General features: G+C 43.3%; 1 protein-coding gene across 4 annotated transcripts in view; it reads left to right on the forward strand.

Annotated features, from left to right (window-relative positions):
- ASTN2 (astrotactin 2) overlaps positions 1 to 17,466 on the forward strand; it is a 2,754,112-nt gene that overhangs the window by 1,162,426 nt on the left and 1,574,220 nt on the right. For all 4 annotated transcript variants that reach the window (XM_078641978.1, XM_078641979.1, XM_078641981.1 and 1 more), the window contains one exon: positions 8,712 to 8,858. In XM_078641978.1, the coding sequence (XP_078498104.1) occupies positions 8,712 to 8,858 (147 nt within the window). The remainder of the gene's footprint in view (positions 1 to 8,711; positions 8,859 to 17,466) is intronic.

Raw genomic sequence — 17,466 nt, forward strand, 5'->3', positions numbered from 1 at the left:
CGCCTGCACCGTTGGCTGCTACTTCATTACTGTGAGAATTACAGAGCTCAGTACTGAGACATTACAGATTTCTCCCTATACAATTCAGCCCTCACCTGCACCGTTGACTGCTACTTCATTACTGTGAGAATTACAGAGCTCAGTACTGAGACATTACAGACTTCTCCCTATACAATTCAGCCCTCGCCTGCACCGTTGGCTGCTACTTCATTACTGTGAGAATTACAGAGCTCAGTACTGAGACATTACAGATTTCTCCCTATACAATTCAGCCCTCACCTGCACCGTTGACTGCTACTTCATTACTGTGAGAATTACAGAGCTCAGTACTGAGACATTACAGATTTCTCCCTATACAATTCAGCCCTCACCTGCACCGTTGACTGCTACTATATTACCGGGAAAATTAAAGAGCTGAGTAGTGGAACATTAGAGACTTCCGCCTATATATTTCAGCCCTCACCTGCACCACCAGCTGCTATTTCTTTACTTGGACACTACAGACCTCTGCCAATGCATCTGAGTACGATCATACACACTGGCTACTTCTTAATTTCTGGGACAATTGCCTAGGCGGGTATTGTCGATGTTAAAGACCTCAGTAAGTTATGGGTAGTTCTGATGTAGGGAAAATATAACTGAGTGATGTAGTGATATCCAATGTAGAGGAAGAGATATTTTAATTGGGAGCTGTCATTGTTGGCAATATTGTCACATACAACCTATTTTGATTGTTGAATTCCTGCCTCCCACTCCCATAAACCAGTGGGAGAGTTAAGTCCTTCAGTTCGGCCCACACCATTATTAGTGCCCAGATGGGTAGTTCAAAGTGACCTTCGGTGCGTTTTATTTTTTTATTTAAATACCCTGATCCTAACCTTTAAATATATATAATGTTTTAAATAATATGTAATTCTTTTCATTTAATTTACTTTTCTTTCCAGACATTTAAGTATATGCAACTAATTTAAAATATGTTTTATTTATTAACATAACATTATATTTTGTTTATATAACAATGCAATAATTGAATTAACATTTTTAGAATAACCTACCCCTGACTCTTTTATTGAATGTATCTTTTTATTAATTTATCTTAATAATCTAACCTTTATCTATCTATATATATTAAATGTTTATATCTATTTGTAGTTAGCCTATCTCTAACTCCCACCTTATTTATTTGTTTCATAATATTTGTTGCCATTATAATCTAATTAAATTGTAACTGATAACCTTAGCCACAAACACTTTGTTCAAATTTAGTTTGACTGAATGTTTAATATGTCTTGGAGGTAACCACTCGCCCCTTCCCCTTTTATTATTTTAATATTTTTTGTATTAATTAATGTAATGTAAGTTTCATTAATAAACCTCTCTATCACATCATCACATTTCTTTAATCATTTTAAATCAATTTTCTTTTACATAATGACCCATACCTCAAAATAAATAGTTTTACTTACCTGGGTCAATGTATTGGTAAGGAGATGTAGTGATCACTCAATGAAGTGCAGTAATGTGGGGGTAGGGTAAATTAGTAGCAGTGTTAAGTGGTGGTATAAAACCCCTAGCAAGGTACAAAAGAAAGTTCAGAAAAGGTCAAGGGTATTAAATCCTACTAAAGGTTCTAGAAGAATGCAGAAAGGTTGGGAAATGATATGCTTCCGTTATAGATGTTGTCACGATGACCTAAAACCAAAGGTAGGCAAATCAATCCATGACTCAGGATGGACTTTTGCATGAGGTCCTCCGGTCAGAAAAGTTCTTTTTCAATGTATGTACTTTCTTGGAGTCCAGTCTGTTCTGCACTGTGCCAAACACGACATGATGCCAGTTTGAAAATTGGGGAGGGCCCATGGCCAAGAAGCTAACGCTACTGACCTTTGAACTGGGGATTAGTGGCGAATCCTGGCTGCTGCTTAACATCTTGTGTTTCTGAACAGATTATTTAGGGCTTGATTTAGTGTTTGGAATACAGGTTACTCTGTCACAAAACTGACAGATATCCACTCTGCTTTTATTAAAAGTGCATTATGTCCTAATACACTTGTAATAAGGCAGGCAGGATATCTATTATGGCCAGTGTTGGAAGTTGGAAGGGTCAATTGGTCTTTATACCAGTGTTCAGACAAACCCACTATATCTGGATTTGATTGGCAGTTGGGGAACCAAATTGTGGTCCATTCCCTATTCTTTTGCCTCTTGGCCCCATCAACGAATTCTTGTATCCTCTTGGCATGAGAGTTGTCTTTCGCTACGAAATTACAGAAATCATTTCACATCAGGTGTGATTCTCCCTAGGAGGCTTTGGGCCAGAATTACTAAGGGCTTGTGTTGCCATTGCATCATGCAAGGTGACTCAAGGCAACTCCAGCCCTTAAGTCTGATTTACTCACCCATGCAAAGCATGGCATAGTATATCTAGAGTAACACAAGGCAGCGTATGTCAATGCCTTACGTTACTCTGCATTTGGACAAAAACAACCCTGTCTATAAAGGAGGCATCCTCGCCCCATAGGGCAAGGGTGCCTGTGTTGGCGCCAAGCAGTACTGTGTGCATCAGCACAGGGAGAGTGCAGGAATTCGTCATATCTTAGTATATGGTGCATTTCTGCCCTGTCCATGCACTAGTTGGTTTCGTTGGCAGGTTTTCTTTGAAAACCTCATGAACCAATAACATTGTGCTAGTGAATAAAATGTAAACACAACAATGATGGACAGAATGTGGATCAATGTCACACATTCACCCCAGTCCAAAGATCTGGGCCCAAATCCATTGTTTTTCCACTCCACACCACCCTGGGTTAGACAATGGCGATATGCAAATCAGCGCTGCCCTGTGCCCCATGGGAACAGTCCAGTCCGAACTACAAAAGCCATGTCCTTCCCAGAACGGAAACAAGCATCCGAGGACCGGACCGGTTTCGAGGTAACACCTCTCTTCAGCCCGGCTAGCTTGATTCCAGTGGTGTGGAGTGCCTGGGACTCACGTCTGAGCATCCCCAGTACACTTAGAGCGGTAACTGCAAACACAACAATGATGGACAGAATGTGGATCAATGTCACACATTCACCCCAGTCCAAAGATCTGGGCCCAAATCCATCGTTTTTCCACTCCACACCACCCTGGGTTAGACAATGGCGATATGCAAATCAGCGCTGACCCTGTGCCCCATGGGAACAGTCCAGTCCGAACTACAAAAGCCATGTCCTTCCCAGAACGGAAACAAGCATCCGAGGACCGGCCCGGTTTCGAGGTAACCCCTCTCTTCAGCCCGGCTAGCTTGATTCCAGTGGTGTGGAGTGCCTGGGACTCACGTCTGAGCATCCCCAGTACACTTAGAGCAGTAACTGCAAACACAACAATGATGGACAGAATGTGGATCAATGTCACACATTCACCCCAGTCCAAAGATCTGGGCCCAAATCCATCGTTTTTCCACTCCACACCACCCTGGGTTAGACAATGGCGATATGCAAATCAGCGCTGACCCTGTGCCCCATGGGAACAGTCCAGTCTGAACTACAAAAGCCATGTCCTTCCCAGAACGGAAACAAGCATCCGAGGACCGGCCCGGTTTCGAGGTAACACCTCTCTTCAGCCCGGCTAGCTTGATTCCAGTGGTGTGGAGTGCCTGGGACTCACGTCTGAGCATCCCCAGTACACTTAGAGCGGTAACTGCAAACACAACAATGATGGACAGAATGTGGATCAATGTCACACATTCACCCCAGTCCAAAGATCTGGGCCCAAATCCATCGTTTTTCCACTCCACACCACCCTGGGTTAGACAATGGCGATATGCAAATCAGCGCTGCAAATCAGCGCTGACCCTGTGCCCCATGGGAACAGTCCAGTTCGAACTACAAAAGCCATGTCCTTCCCAGAACGGAAACAAGCATCCGAGGACCGGCCCGGTTTCGAGGTAACACCTCTCTTCAGCCCGGCTAGCTTGATTCCAGTGGTGTGGAGTGCCTGGGACTCACGTCTGAGCATCCCCAGTACACTTAGAGCGGTAACTGCAAACACAACAATGATGGACAGAATGTGGATCAATGTCACACATTCACCCCAGTCCAAAGATCTGGGCCCAAATCCATCGTTTTTCCACTCCACACCACCCTGGGTTAGACAATGGCGATATGCAAATCAGCGCTGACCCTGTGCCCCATGGGAACAGTCCAGTCCGAACTACAAAAGCCATGTCCTTCCCAGAACGGAAACAAGCATCCGAGGACCGGACCGGTTTCGAGGTAACACCTCTCTTCAGCCCGGCTAGCTTGATTCCAGTGGTGTGGAGTGCCTGGGACTCACGTCTGAGCATCCCCAGTACACTTAGAGCGGTAACTGCAAACACAACAATGATGGACAGAATGTGGATCAATGTCACACATTCACCCCAGTCCAAAGATCTGGGCCCAAATCCATCGTTTTTCCACTCCACACCACCCTGGGTTAGACAATGGCGATATGCAAATCAGCGCTGACCCTGTGCCCCATGGGAACAGTCCAGTCCGAACTACAAAAGCCATGTCCTTCCCAGAACGGAAACAAGCATCCGAGGACCGGCCCGGTTTCGAGGTAACACCTCTCTTCAGCCCGGCTAGCTTGATTCCAGTGGTGTAGAGTGCCTGGGACTCACGTCTGAGCATCCCCAGTACACTTAGAGCGGTAACTGCAAACACAACAATGATGGACAGAATGTGGATCAATGTCACACATTCACCCCAGTCCAAAGATCTAGGCCCAAATCCATCGTTTTTCCACTACACACCACCCTGGGTTAGACAATGGCGATATGCAAATCAGCGCTGACCCTGTGCCCCATGGGAACAGTCCAGTCCGAACTACAAAAGCCATGTCCTTCCCAGAACGGAAACAAGCATCCGAGGACCGGCCCGGTTTCGAGGTAACACCTCTCTTCAGCCCGGCTAGCTTGATTCCAGTGGTGTGGAGTGCCTGGGACTCACGTCTGAGCATCCCCAGTACACTTAGAGCGGTAACTGCAAACACAACAATGATGGACAGAATGTGGATCAATGTCACACATTCACCCCAGTCCAAAGATCTGGGCCCAAATCCATCGTTTTTCCACTCCACACCACCCTGGGTTAGACAATGGCGATATGCAAATCAGCGCTGACCCTGTGCCCCATGGGAACAGTCCAGTCCGAACTACAAAAGCCATGTCCTTCCCAGAACCGAAACAAGCATCCGAGGACCGGCCCGGTTTCGAGGTAACACCTCTCTTCAGCCCGGCTAGCTTGATTCCAGTGGTGTGGAGTGCCTGGGACTCACGTCTGAGCATCCCCAGTACACTTAGAGAGGTAACTGCAAACACAACAATGATGGACAGAATGTGGATCAATGTCACACATTCAACCCAGTCCAAAGATCTGGGCCCAAATCCATCGTTTTTCCACTCCACACCACCCTGGGTTAGACAATGGCGATATGCAAATCAGCGCTGCAAATCAGCGCTGACCCTGTGCCCCATGGGAACAGTCCAGTTCGAACTACAAAAGCCATGTCCTTCCCAGAACGGAAACAAGCATCCGAGGACCGGCCCGGTTTCGAGGTAACACCTCTCTTCAGCCCGGCTAGCTTGATTCCAGTGGTGTGGAGTGCCTGGGACTCACGTCTGAGCATCCCCAGTACACTTAGAGCAGTAACTGCAAACACAACAATGATGGACAGAATGTGGATCAATGTCACACATTCACCCCAGTCCAAAGATCTGGGTCCAAATCCATCGTTTTTCCACTCCACACCACCCTGGGTTAGACAATGGCGATATGCAAATCAGCGCTGACCCTGTGCCCCATGGGAACAGTCCAGTCCGAACTACAAAAGCCATGTCCTTCCCAGAACGGAAACAAGCATCCGAGGACCGGCCCAGTTTCGAGGTAACACCTCTCTTCAGCCCGGCTAGCTTGATTCCAGTGGTGTGGAGTGCCTGGGACTCACGTCTGAGCATCCCCAGTACACTTAGAGCGGTAACTGGGCTGATGAGAGGTGTTACCTCGAAACCGGGCCGGTCCTCGGATGCTTGTTTCCGTTCTGAGAAGGACATGGTTTTTGTAGTTCGGACTGGACTGTTCCCATGGGGCACAGGGTCAGCGCTGATTTGCATATCGCCATTGTCTAACCCAGGGTGGTGTGGAGTGGAAAAACGATGGATTTGGGCCCAGATCTTTTGACTGGGGTGAATGTGTGACATTGATCCACATTCTGTCCATCACTGTTGTGTTTGCAGTGAATAAAATGTGACTTTCAGGAAATAGATTAAAAATCACTTTTATTAACAAAAACACATGATTTGATTGACAAATGATTTGACAGTGGTCAGAAACCTACAATTCTTCAGATATCCGACTAAAAATTGCTGTATAAGGATGCACACAAATCCCGATGAGTAGATATTGAAATCAAGGCAAATCTATGTGCATAATCCTCCTATTCGAAATATTTTTTGCAGATTGTTATCTGGGAAGACAAGCCTTAGGATTTCTCTGGTAGACTTGTGTATTTTCAGAATAACATTTTGTTTTCTCCAAGAGGATTACATTTTTCTGTGAAAACACTTTTACAGTCACTGCAAATATATTTCTTTCATTTGCAGAATAGTTTGGACGGTTTTCCAGGGTTTGTATTGCCACACCCTCCTCTCCATACACATACACACACTATATGCACTGGTAAATTAAGAGTAGTTCCATAGAGTCCACATGCAGGCTGATTTCCCACTATACTGTACTTTACTGTATTATTTTATCTATATGTGTAAATGTCTAGAGATCTTAATTTTAATTTATCTGATGTGCAAAAAACTTGTGAATCAAACCCATGGCTTTTCTTGTGGGGAAAATGCAACACTGTCTTGAATAATGCGTGCCATTAATGATACAATTCTATAGCCCACAGTTTAGTTGAATGCAGGCAGGGCACATTCAGGATTTATTTTCTGACTCAGGATTGTGATTCAAAAAAGTCTCTACTTCTTACATTTCCCTGGGAGGTGGAAACTGCCATTTTCCATAGCGTGAGCAGGGTGTCTCATGCACATTGGATGGTTTAGTGATAGTATACATTGCAGTTTTGGGACTTTACCGGCTGATCTATATAAGGGGTCGAGAGGGGTAGTTTACTAACAGCACAAAATAGCCATGGACTTACTCTTTGAAACTATTTCCTGTTCCTTTATCATAATGCCCCTTTTCCAGGGTGTCATTCTTACACAAACTCACACACCATATTAGCCCCTTTGTCCTTCACAAAATATAACAAGCATTTGCCATGCAATAGGTCTCGCATTTGTGAGAGTTTAGGTTATAGGCATTGTAAATGACAATGCCTTTCATTTATCTGTTCTAAAAATAACACATAGATAAAAGGCATTGCCATTTACAATGCCAATAGCTCAAACTTTTGAAATTCCGAGACCTATTGCATTACAAATGCTTATTGTATCGGCTCTCACTTTCTCCCAGAATTGCTCCACATGGCGCTGCACGAAATCAGCTGGTTATGTCGAAGTGTGGGAAACGAAATGAGTAGCAGCGCAAGGCCCATAATCTAAATGTTTCATGCAAATAAAGTACCATGACATTAATACGCTTTCAAGGGTCACACCTCATGGGAGGTAACAACAGAAGACAGGGAGGTACTAAGGAGGGACTAATATTAAGCCTATTAATAAATCAGAAGCCAACATTTACATAGGAAACTGATGCCAGCCAATCAAAAATATGGGCGGAGAGTGGGCGGATCTTCTATTCCATACCTGAATACAGCCTGCATCGCAGAGCAGCCCAGGCTCAACTGAAAAAGGGTGTACCAACACAAGGCAAAACAACCCAAAATAGGCTGAATTATCACACACAGGGTTTGTGATGTTGCTCTCAAGAACGAGTAGTGTTTCAGGTAATGTGGCTATTTTTGGCCACAGCGAGTAAAACCCAAAATGTCCAGAACATGCAGACTGAGGTTTATCAGGACCATGCAGAAGTACATCTTTGACAAGCACACGGGCTGCCAATGTTCTAGCATGGATTTGACAAACAGATGGGCATTCACAACACAGTGGCTCAAGATGATAACTTTAAAGACAGAGGACAGATGCTTTGTTGCTGGGGACATTGTCTAGTGGAAATATCATCGTACATGATGTGAGCCGGGGAAGGAAAGTGTATAACATTTGAGGCTCAGGTAGAAATGTTATCATGGAAGCAATATAAGGTTATGTCACTGAAGGCACAGGCAGTGCAGTAGATTGCCAAAGGAAAATTCATTAGATACACAACTGAAGAAAAGTAGAATGCTGTATAGCCTAAGACAGGTGGTATGTCTTCACAAGCACAGGCAGGTTATGTCAATGGAGACACAGACAGGAGGGAAAACTACTTAAGCTTAAGACATAATATATCCTCTAGTCTGTGCAGGGCTTTACATCAGTGAAAATACAAGTATCGGGTACATAGTTAAAGCCACAGACTCTTTGTTATCCTATATCATTACAAGAAGACTGCAGGCAAAGTCCCTGAAAGCCAATGCACAACATTATCTCACTGGGTGGACTTCAATACTGAAAGGACAGGCATCATTATACTTGTTAACTCCGAATTTCCACCAACCCTTCAGTGCTTTTTTATGCTTCATGCCCATGCCATTTTCTACAAAATAAACCTTTTTGTTGTTCTGTCCCCAGGTACCCTGCGAAGCCCTGTGAATAAAACAGCACTTACCCTGATTGCAGCCAGCTCCTGCATCCTGGCCGTAGTGTGCAGCACTCAGCTCCCCTGCCCGCTGACAGTGAAGGTGACACTACATGTTCCAGAGCACTTCATTGCTGATGGTAAGAGCATGTTTTTTCTTGTCGCGTTGTGCTAGATGAAGTCATTGCTTATAGCTAAAGAGGACTCTGCTGTATCAGTTGTAAAGAAGCCTTCTTTTAGCGTTGCCTCACAGTCCACATATGCCAAAGAGAATATACATAGGTGACCATAGCCAGATCAAATTACTCTCATATTTTACCATACTAATTTTCAACACTAATCGCTTATGGTTCCGGAGTAGCGTGCTACTCACCAAAAAAGCGCTTCAACACCCCATCAGGGGTAACATGCGCTATATAAATGCAAACCCTTTTCCCTCGTCTATCCTTCTACATCTAAATAACTGACTAATATCCACCACTCAAATTACTTTCATATTTCACTCTACTAATTCACCACTAACTTGTTATGGGTTTTTGGAGTAGCATGCTACTCGCCAAAAAAGTGTTACGATGCCTCACTAGGGGTAGTAAGCACTATATAAATGTAATTACAATACAATACAATACAATAAAACTACAGCTGCTTAGACTAGGAGGAATATATCGACAAGACAGTGGGCCAGATTTCGATTTTGTCAGGACTCCTGTCTTCCCTCCTTGGTGGAGTATCCAAGTACTCCGCCAGGATGACGGTACCCTGCCTGCCGTATTTAGATGTGTGCTGGCTGAACCGCCATCCGCATCAACAGACTGTTTCCCATCGCATAATCATTGCACCGTCGTCGAGGCAGCAAACTCTTTTGCTGACTAACAGTACTCCGTCAGGTCGACGGGTTTGTGCTGAGCCTATTTAGATGTGTCTGTTGTGCTAGTGTTGTCCTAGCGGTAGTTTTCTAACGGAGTGAGTCCTTGGTGGAGTGGAGACTGGTAAGTACTACTGATTTATGTGTGAATGCACATATATGTTGTTCTTGCTTCTAAATATGTGTAGGTAATGTGTTATGTTCCTTTTCTTACATATTGCACAGCACACAAACAACACACACAGACACTACTGAATGCATACCTAAACTTACCTTAGACCACGGCGACAAAGAAGTTGATTAGCGTTGTGGTCACGTAGTAGCAGCAATGGGAGGACCCGGACAATGGTGTTCAAGACGGAAGCGGGAAACAGAAAAAAAGTATGTTTCTACCTCATTTCCTTCGATTCCACCAACTCAAAGTAGGAGGTATCCCTGCCAAAGTTTCCTTGAAAGAAAGACACATCGTCGTTGGCCTGGTTGTAATCATGGCTGGACTCCCACCAGCTTCTGCCTATAACGTCATTGACGGGGGTGAAAATTGCTGGTGGAGTCGGAGGCCCTTGGGCAGTCTTTCGTCCATGGACCCGCTAACATCTAAATAGAGCTGGTGGACCACCAAGTAGGTGGGCAGTGAAGCCGTCGAAAAAGTGACAGCTGGACCAGATCCGCCACTATCTAAATCAGGCCCAATGTAATTTTAAGAATTTTGATGGCCCTTGGGCAAGACATATTTTGGAGGTCTCTGTAGGGAACAAATTCGAATTTTATCAACCATTCGAATTTTATCACCCATTTCCTCCTAAGTCAAGCCCATTTCCTCCTAAGTCAATCACAATACTAAATTTTATGTTAATCATTAACAGGGTCATGCAAAAACAGATTAAATATATCTTGCACACAAACCCAAAAATCCTTCTTTGAAATTGTGTAGGAAGACAGAGCCAGAGGTAGAGGTAGCCAGATAGGGGGAGAGTATAACTAGAGAATAGAATAGAATAGAAACAGAGGTCAGAATGTTCACTTTCCCAGGGCGGCCCTTGGAAGGTGGGGACCCTGGGATAGTGTCCACTTTGCGCATGCCTTAAAGCGTCTAAGCACTAAGGACAGATGGAACAGCATCCTCGTACAACAAGGACACTCCACCCTCAAGCACCAGCAGAGGATAGAACTTCATTCATATACAAAAAGAGGTACACACCAAGAGGAAAATAAATGTAATACCACCTACATAACCAAGAATAAACAGAACTATGTCAAAAGACTATATCAAGGGAAAAGAGAATTACTTCCTCATACACCAAATAGAAGCATAATTTCACTAACTTGCCCTAAATGATTAGCAGGACTTCAAATTTCTTTGAAAAATGGGAATCGTAATTCCATCCAAATATAGCAAAGAGAAATTAATTTTTGCCCCAGAAGTAAAAAATTAAATGGAATTGCATTCTTATATACCAAATTACAATGGAGGTGGCTGATGGTGACAGTGTTCATTCGTCCACTCATAAAAGAGGGTGGGAGAAGAAAGGTGAGGGAAATGGAAAAACTAAAATCATCCTTGTCAGACCTTGTTCGGGGGGTCACAGGGCAGACATGTGCTACTGGGCCCCAACCTTGATGGTTGAGGTAGTTTGCCACTGGTGTCCTGCGGTCCATCCTAATATGACTCTGCTAAGCATAGCAAGTGCAACCCTTTCTGCATTTGCCTCTCAAGAAAACAAGGTCAGACAGCCACAGGCTTCCCATTGAGGGAGTGTGGGCAGCAAGTGTTCAGATCTCAACAGTCACAAAAAAGACACAATTTTATAATGTCAGGCCCAGTGCTTATTTTTTAGGAGAAGAAAGTATTGTTGATATCCCTGCAATACTCAATACTGCAGAAATGAATCATTCTACTACACAGGTTTGTAAGTCACTCTAACCACAAGGTACTTCAACCCTCTTCCCTCACTGGTAAGAGTCCTCCATCCCTCTGATGCTGATGTGTCTCAGAAAGACCAATGACTCCGAATAGTACAAAGACTGGAGCAAAGTCAGGTACATGGTCTCATCTTGGTAAATCCTCCCATTTGTTTATAGAGCATATAAAACTTAGGGGGACAACGTCTCTGGCCTATTTAGCCCCATCCACCTTTCAACCCACACCAGCGCACTCCACGGGAATACAAACACAGTTGACCTATTTTAAATGGACCGGCAGTAAAGTTACTTATAGTGAGAGATTTTGCCTCAGCCATTCTGGCATTTAATGGGCACTGGACTCTTGAAAAAGCATAGGATTTCTCTGCAGCAATCAAAATAGAACACCTGTCACAACAATGCCAGCCTGCATGGGCCTCCTTCCGTCTGCCCACACAGGAGCAACCACTCAAAAGAACAGCACCAGCTCCCACACAACCAGTCCTCACTGCCAACAATTTCCCAACACTTACACAACTCACAAGACATTTTGGATGAACCCCTCCTTTCCTGACCTTCTCCAGCTCACAAGGAAATTTGGGATGGTGAGCTGACCATCGAAGAGGGACCACAAACTCCGAGGCTGGAGTTCCTAAGCACAGATAGTTTTGTTCCACTACACGTGCTCATCCCAAAGAGGTGCCCTTAAGAGTCAGTACACTGCTCTCACCTCCTTGCTTTACTCTCATCACCCACCAAAAAGCTAACTTAAAGTGATGCAAACCACGTGGAAATGAAGCCAGGTGTGATAGATAGGTGGTGAATATCACAGAGGAAATCCCTAACGGACAGATCAAAAGCAGCAAGAAGACAAGAGCATTGTTTGCTGCCTGCCGCAGCAATCACTATGGGAAACTAAACATGACACATAGTCAGGCAGATGACAGTCGCCTGGGGAGATGCCCACATCAAAGCATTGATGTTCATGTAAACAGCTAGGCCTGCGGCGAGATAAGAAACACTGCAACTATCTTTAGTGCGACTCCACACCATCATGTGCTTATAAGAAAGGAAACAACCAGCGGGCAGTCCTTGCAGCTGTATTCCTAGGCTCCTACCAGACCCTCTCCACTCTTTTAGAGCCAGTTATACCACTAAATTTGCTCCAGCAAGTATCACTTCTGTTTTTTGCCTTTTAATTTAACTGGGTTTAATGAAAAGTGCAAATTGATAAATAAAGTGTTTTGAAAAAATCGCAATGTAATAATATACAGGACTAAAAAAACACATCAATCATATGCCAAAAATAGAGAAGGTATGTTCTTTGAAGTATGTATGTCGGCTGTTCTGTTGTTTTTGTTTGTCCATATATGAAAACACAAGATTCCCTTTTCGTTGAGAAACTTGAATAAGAAGCTGCATAAATAATACTTATGTTGGGCTGCAGTTTATATTCACACCAACTTCAATAAGTGAACACTATAGAATTTAAGGAATTCGTAATCAAAATTTGCATCTCTATTAGTGGCTGCTGATGGTTTTTAACTTTCGGTGTTCCTAATTAAATATTTATGGTAACTTCGTGCTATAATCTTATGTTGCATAAATGTTTTGTCTACTACCTTGAGCGGTTTAAATCAAACTAAATAAAAAGTATTAAGCTTTCCTACTGTATGGAAGATTGATAAACAATCCCATAGGTTATCGCATATTATATATCCACCATTTTACATTTGGTCATCATCGGATTCTGAAGAAATGGGATGGGAAGAAGATAGTTATAGGTAAGGACAAAATGAAATTCAAATGGGGAAAAGTAAGATGGTTGGCTGGCCAACGGCAAATCAAAACAAACAATGCAAAATTTGCAGCCAATCACAGATACATAGTTCAAGAACCATTTTGTATATATACTCCATTTTCTGTAAAGGTTTCTCAAGTGATTCTTGGAAACACACGTCAAGAATCATTCATCCACATTAGATACATTTCTGCTTTTCCAAATTCTCAAAATGAGCCTCTTTGTACTCATGAATGTTTTCCACAGAAAACCTTTCTGTTGGTTTTTATGTGAGTCCGTTTGATCGTAATAACTTGCGATAATCAGTTTTTAGAGGTAGTTGGTTGATATGCCCAAAGGAGGACCTTTCGAAGACCTCTCTACAAAGTGACTCCTTTCTTTTGCATTAGTACTAAACCACTTCCAAAGTCATTATAAGCTCTACACCCTCATTATCTAAAAGTCCTTATCTAAAAAAGCTACAGTGGCAACCAATCTTTTTTGATGAACATATATATACACTGCCGTGAACAGGAACTACGGTTCGAAACGCGTAGGAGTTTTTCACGATCTGACAATAAAAGAACTGTGAAACTACCAAGGAGTGTGCCGCGATATTTTCTTTTCTTTTCTTTCGTGTGGAATATATATATATATATGTATATATATATATATATATATACATATATATATATATATCTTCAGATTGACTGAGCTGTTACCATTTGTTTTAGATACATTAGACAAATCAGTAATTAGTGCTACAAGTCCAATTCCCATGCTTTCTTTAAAGCTCACTAAGAGACACCCCCTGAAAGATGTTCATGGGATTGTCAATAGCTGCAGCTGACCAATACTCCATTTTTAAAACCTTTAAAAGTAACAGTGGAGACCAGCTACTTGTGTGTCAATAAGGTTATTCGTACAGCACACATTCACCAAAGCATGTTGGAACGTAAAACCTAACTAATGGATACATCTGGATACATCTGTAATGAAAAGAAAATTGATTAGATATGTTTTATAGCTTTTTCTAAACAGAGATAAATTTGAGTTAGACCGAAGAGCAAATGGAAGTGAGTTCCATGATTTTGCTTGCATGATAGACAAGGATTTGTCACAAAATTAACTAAAACATGATGAGGGAACAATAAGACAAAACGAATGAGCATGAACTAATACAGCGCTCATGTCGGGTCAGAAAAACACAATGTACTCACTGCAATATATGAAGTGCGTTGAAAGACTCCCTGTGAATATTGATCATGGCCTTAAATACAATCATACTTTTTTACAGGCAGCCAGTAAAGTGACCTGGAGATGTGTGTGATCTTTTCACAGTATTACTGGTAACCTTAGCAGCTGCATTAGGACCAGCTGAAATTGTGAACATGGGTATCGAGCAGACAAATAAATGGCATTCCCATCATGCCATGACTGTATCCATGCATTTATTATTTTACATGATGAACTGGAATGTTGGATGGTAATTTGAATGTTGCCACATTAAGATGCCAGAAGCAAGTTTAGCACCATGCTTCACCCGAGTCCTGAAGTTTTTTGTTAATGATGAGACCTGAATTTCACACTGACCTTTTGTTATACTTTCATGCCCTAGCAAAGGAAGTGAAATAATAATTTGAGTAATTTTATCAGGGTTTAATTTCATATAGTTTGCTGGCATTTACCAGTGAATAATCCACAGTGAGTTGACTGGAGTACCTTGGTCATTCAGAGAAATACTATCTGAAGAATTGCTAGGGTTCAATAGCCGTACAATCTATTGGGTGTCATCACCACACATGTAAAAGGCAGTTCCAGAATCCTTCAATAGCTTTGTAAGGGAAACCATTTAGATATTAAAGAGACATGGTGGTGAAATAGAACCCTGAAGTACACCACAGAGGCGAATCCCTGCCTTCACTCAATAAAGAGGATTGCAGTGATTTATTTTCGATCTGACAAAAATGATGGCAGTCATTCCACAGCTTTGACAGTGATTCCAATGTCAGCTAGCCTTGACACGATGATCGCATAGTCTATAATGTTGAAGGTTGTGGAAAGGTAGTGTTGAACTTGGCCCTTTCTACAGGGTAGTTCCCAACATTTTGCCTTCACACGACTGGGTTCTGAACCTGTTTTTGTTGACTTTTAGGAATCTGCACACTTTACCAGTGCTAAAGTGTTTGTGCTCTCTCCTTAACTAGAATTGGCTTAAACTCAACTGTGGGAAAAGTGGGAATGGTATGCCCAGATGTGGGTTCCATGCTCACTGTGCCACTGGATTTAAACTATCCTTACTGATGAGGGGTGATACCCCAAAACCGGTCCCGGAATGCTTCTTAACAGTTCAGGGAGGACGTGGCCTGGCAGTTAGGTCTGGACGTTCCCATGGGGAGGAGGGCCGAGACTGATTTGCAAATGGCAGCATCCAAACTGGGGAGGTGTGGTGAACAAAAAACGATGGATTAAACCCTGGTCTGTGACTGGTGGTGAATGTTTGATTTATTCACCATTCCGACCATCATCTGTTCTTTTTACTTTTAGAAATTTAGCTTTTTCCTGCCTTTGCCATTTAGTGCTTGCAGCCTGTCACTGGGTCACATGACTCGGTGTAGTTGACATTAATGGTTTGTGTATTCCTCTTAGACAGCCACACAGAGAGCTTAGGTGTGCTCTCATTGGCCATCAGAGGCAGGATGGGAGTGCGAAGTTAGGCACAGCCCCACCTACACCTGAATAGGCTGTTTCCTGCCTTAATACCCCCTGAAGTTAGTCTGGGGCCAGGGCAGGGGAGGCAGGAAACCTGTGCACTTAAAAGGGAAATCTGGTATAAATATTGGAACTCAGACACCAATTCTTCAGTACACTCCAGGACATGTAGAGACTGTGCCAGGAAGAAGGATTTCTGCATGCTGAAAGGACTGCTACTCTGCTGGACTATTACCTTTCTGGACTGCTACCTTGCTGGATTGCAGCCTTGCTAAATTGCTGCCCTGCTGCTGTGCTGTCATCCTGCCTGAGTCTGAGGAATTCAACCTGCACCTGAACCCAGGACTCCCAAAGTGACTCCAAGGGCTACTCTGCCAGCCTCCTATTCAGAGCCAGAGGGACATAACTGGCTGACACCACCTGAACCAGCACCCATAACCTGCAAGCCTCTGACCCTCAAGTGGTGCCTCTCTGGTCCTGGACTCTTGATGAACCCACAGAGAGGCTGACAATTAGTTTTGAGCTCTTGCCACCCCAAACAGGCTCTGTGGCGCCAAAGCCTAGTCGCTCGTGCAGCCTGCCAACGTGAAGTTCGGTCAACCCAACTCTTCATGCAAAAGCATTGACCGCTTGCAGGGATCACTTCCACGAAGCTCCGGCTAGGGCGATCATGACAACAACAGGATCTTCGTGCTACAGCGACAACTGTTTACAACACCAGGCCTGCTCTTTGCGTTATATCGATGACTTTCCCCAACGCTTCTCACAGCTTCCTCCATGCAAGCAGCACTCTTTGCGCTTGACTGAGAAAGTTACTTTTCAGCGAGATTAACCTGGACCCACACTCCATCGCAGTCAGCTTAAACTTGTGACTTTGTCACTGTCTCGAATTACCAGATAGCCGCAAATGGTGCTTTGGGCTTTTTGGCCCTGTTTTAACTCATATATTTAAAGTTGCATAGCTCCAGTTCTACTGATTGTGTTATTGTCATTTTGGTATTGATGTATTTATTACATTTAGCTCTATGTTTTTGTGTGTTGTGTTTTCACTTTGTTTGCATTGCTGCATAAATACTTCACACATTACCTCTAAGGTAAAAGGGACTGCTCTGTGCCAAGCGGCCTGAGGGTTGCGCACAAGTTAATTTGGGGGTTGCTTGTGCCTCACCTTGACAATGATTGTAGTTGCTGCTTGAGTAGGGTTTCACCCCCCTCAACCAGTAAACCTTTTTTATTTTACATGTCCAATAATATTAAAGCTCTTAGTTCTGCTTTGTCTACAATAAGATAGAGATTGTCAACAACTGAAAGCACGTGGTCTTTGCTCCTCGCTGCTTAAAATTTAGCTGGTACAGTACTCAAAATGCTGTTAGCTTCCACAGATTCTAGCAGTTGGAGTAATCAATTTTTGCAAGATTTTTGCCAAGAAATGAATGCAATGAAATTGTAAGATAGCTGCTGGATATATCAGAATCTAAATTAGTTTTTT

This window comes from Lissotriton helveticus, chromosome 5_1 (assembly GCF_964261635.1).
Source record: "Lissotriton helveticus chromosome 5_1, aLisHel1.1, whole genome shotgun sequence".
In the NCBI taxonomy this organism is placed as follows: Eukaryota; Metazoa; Chordata; class Amphibia; order Caudata; family Salamandridae; genus Lissotriton; species Lissotriton helveticus.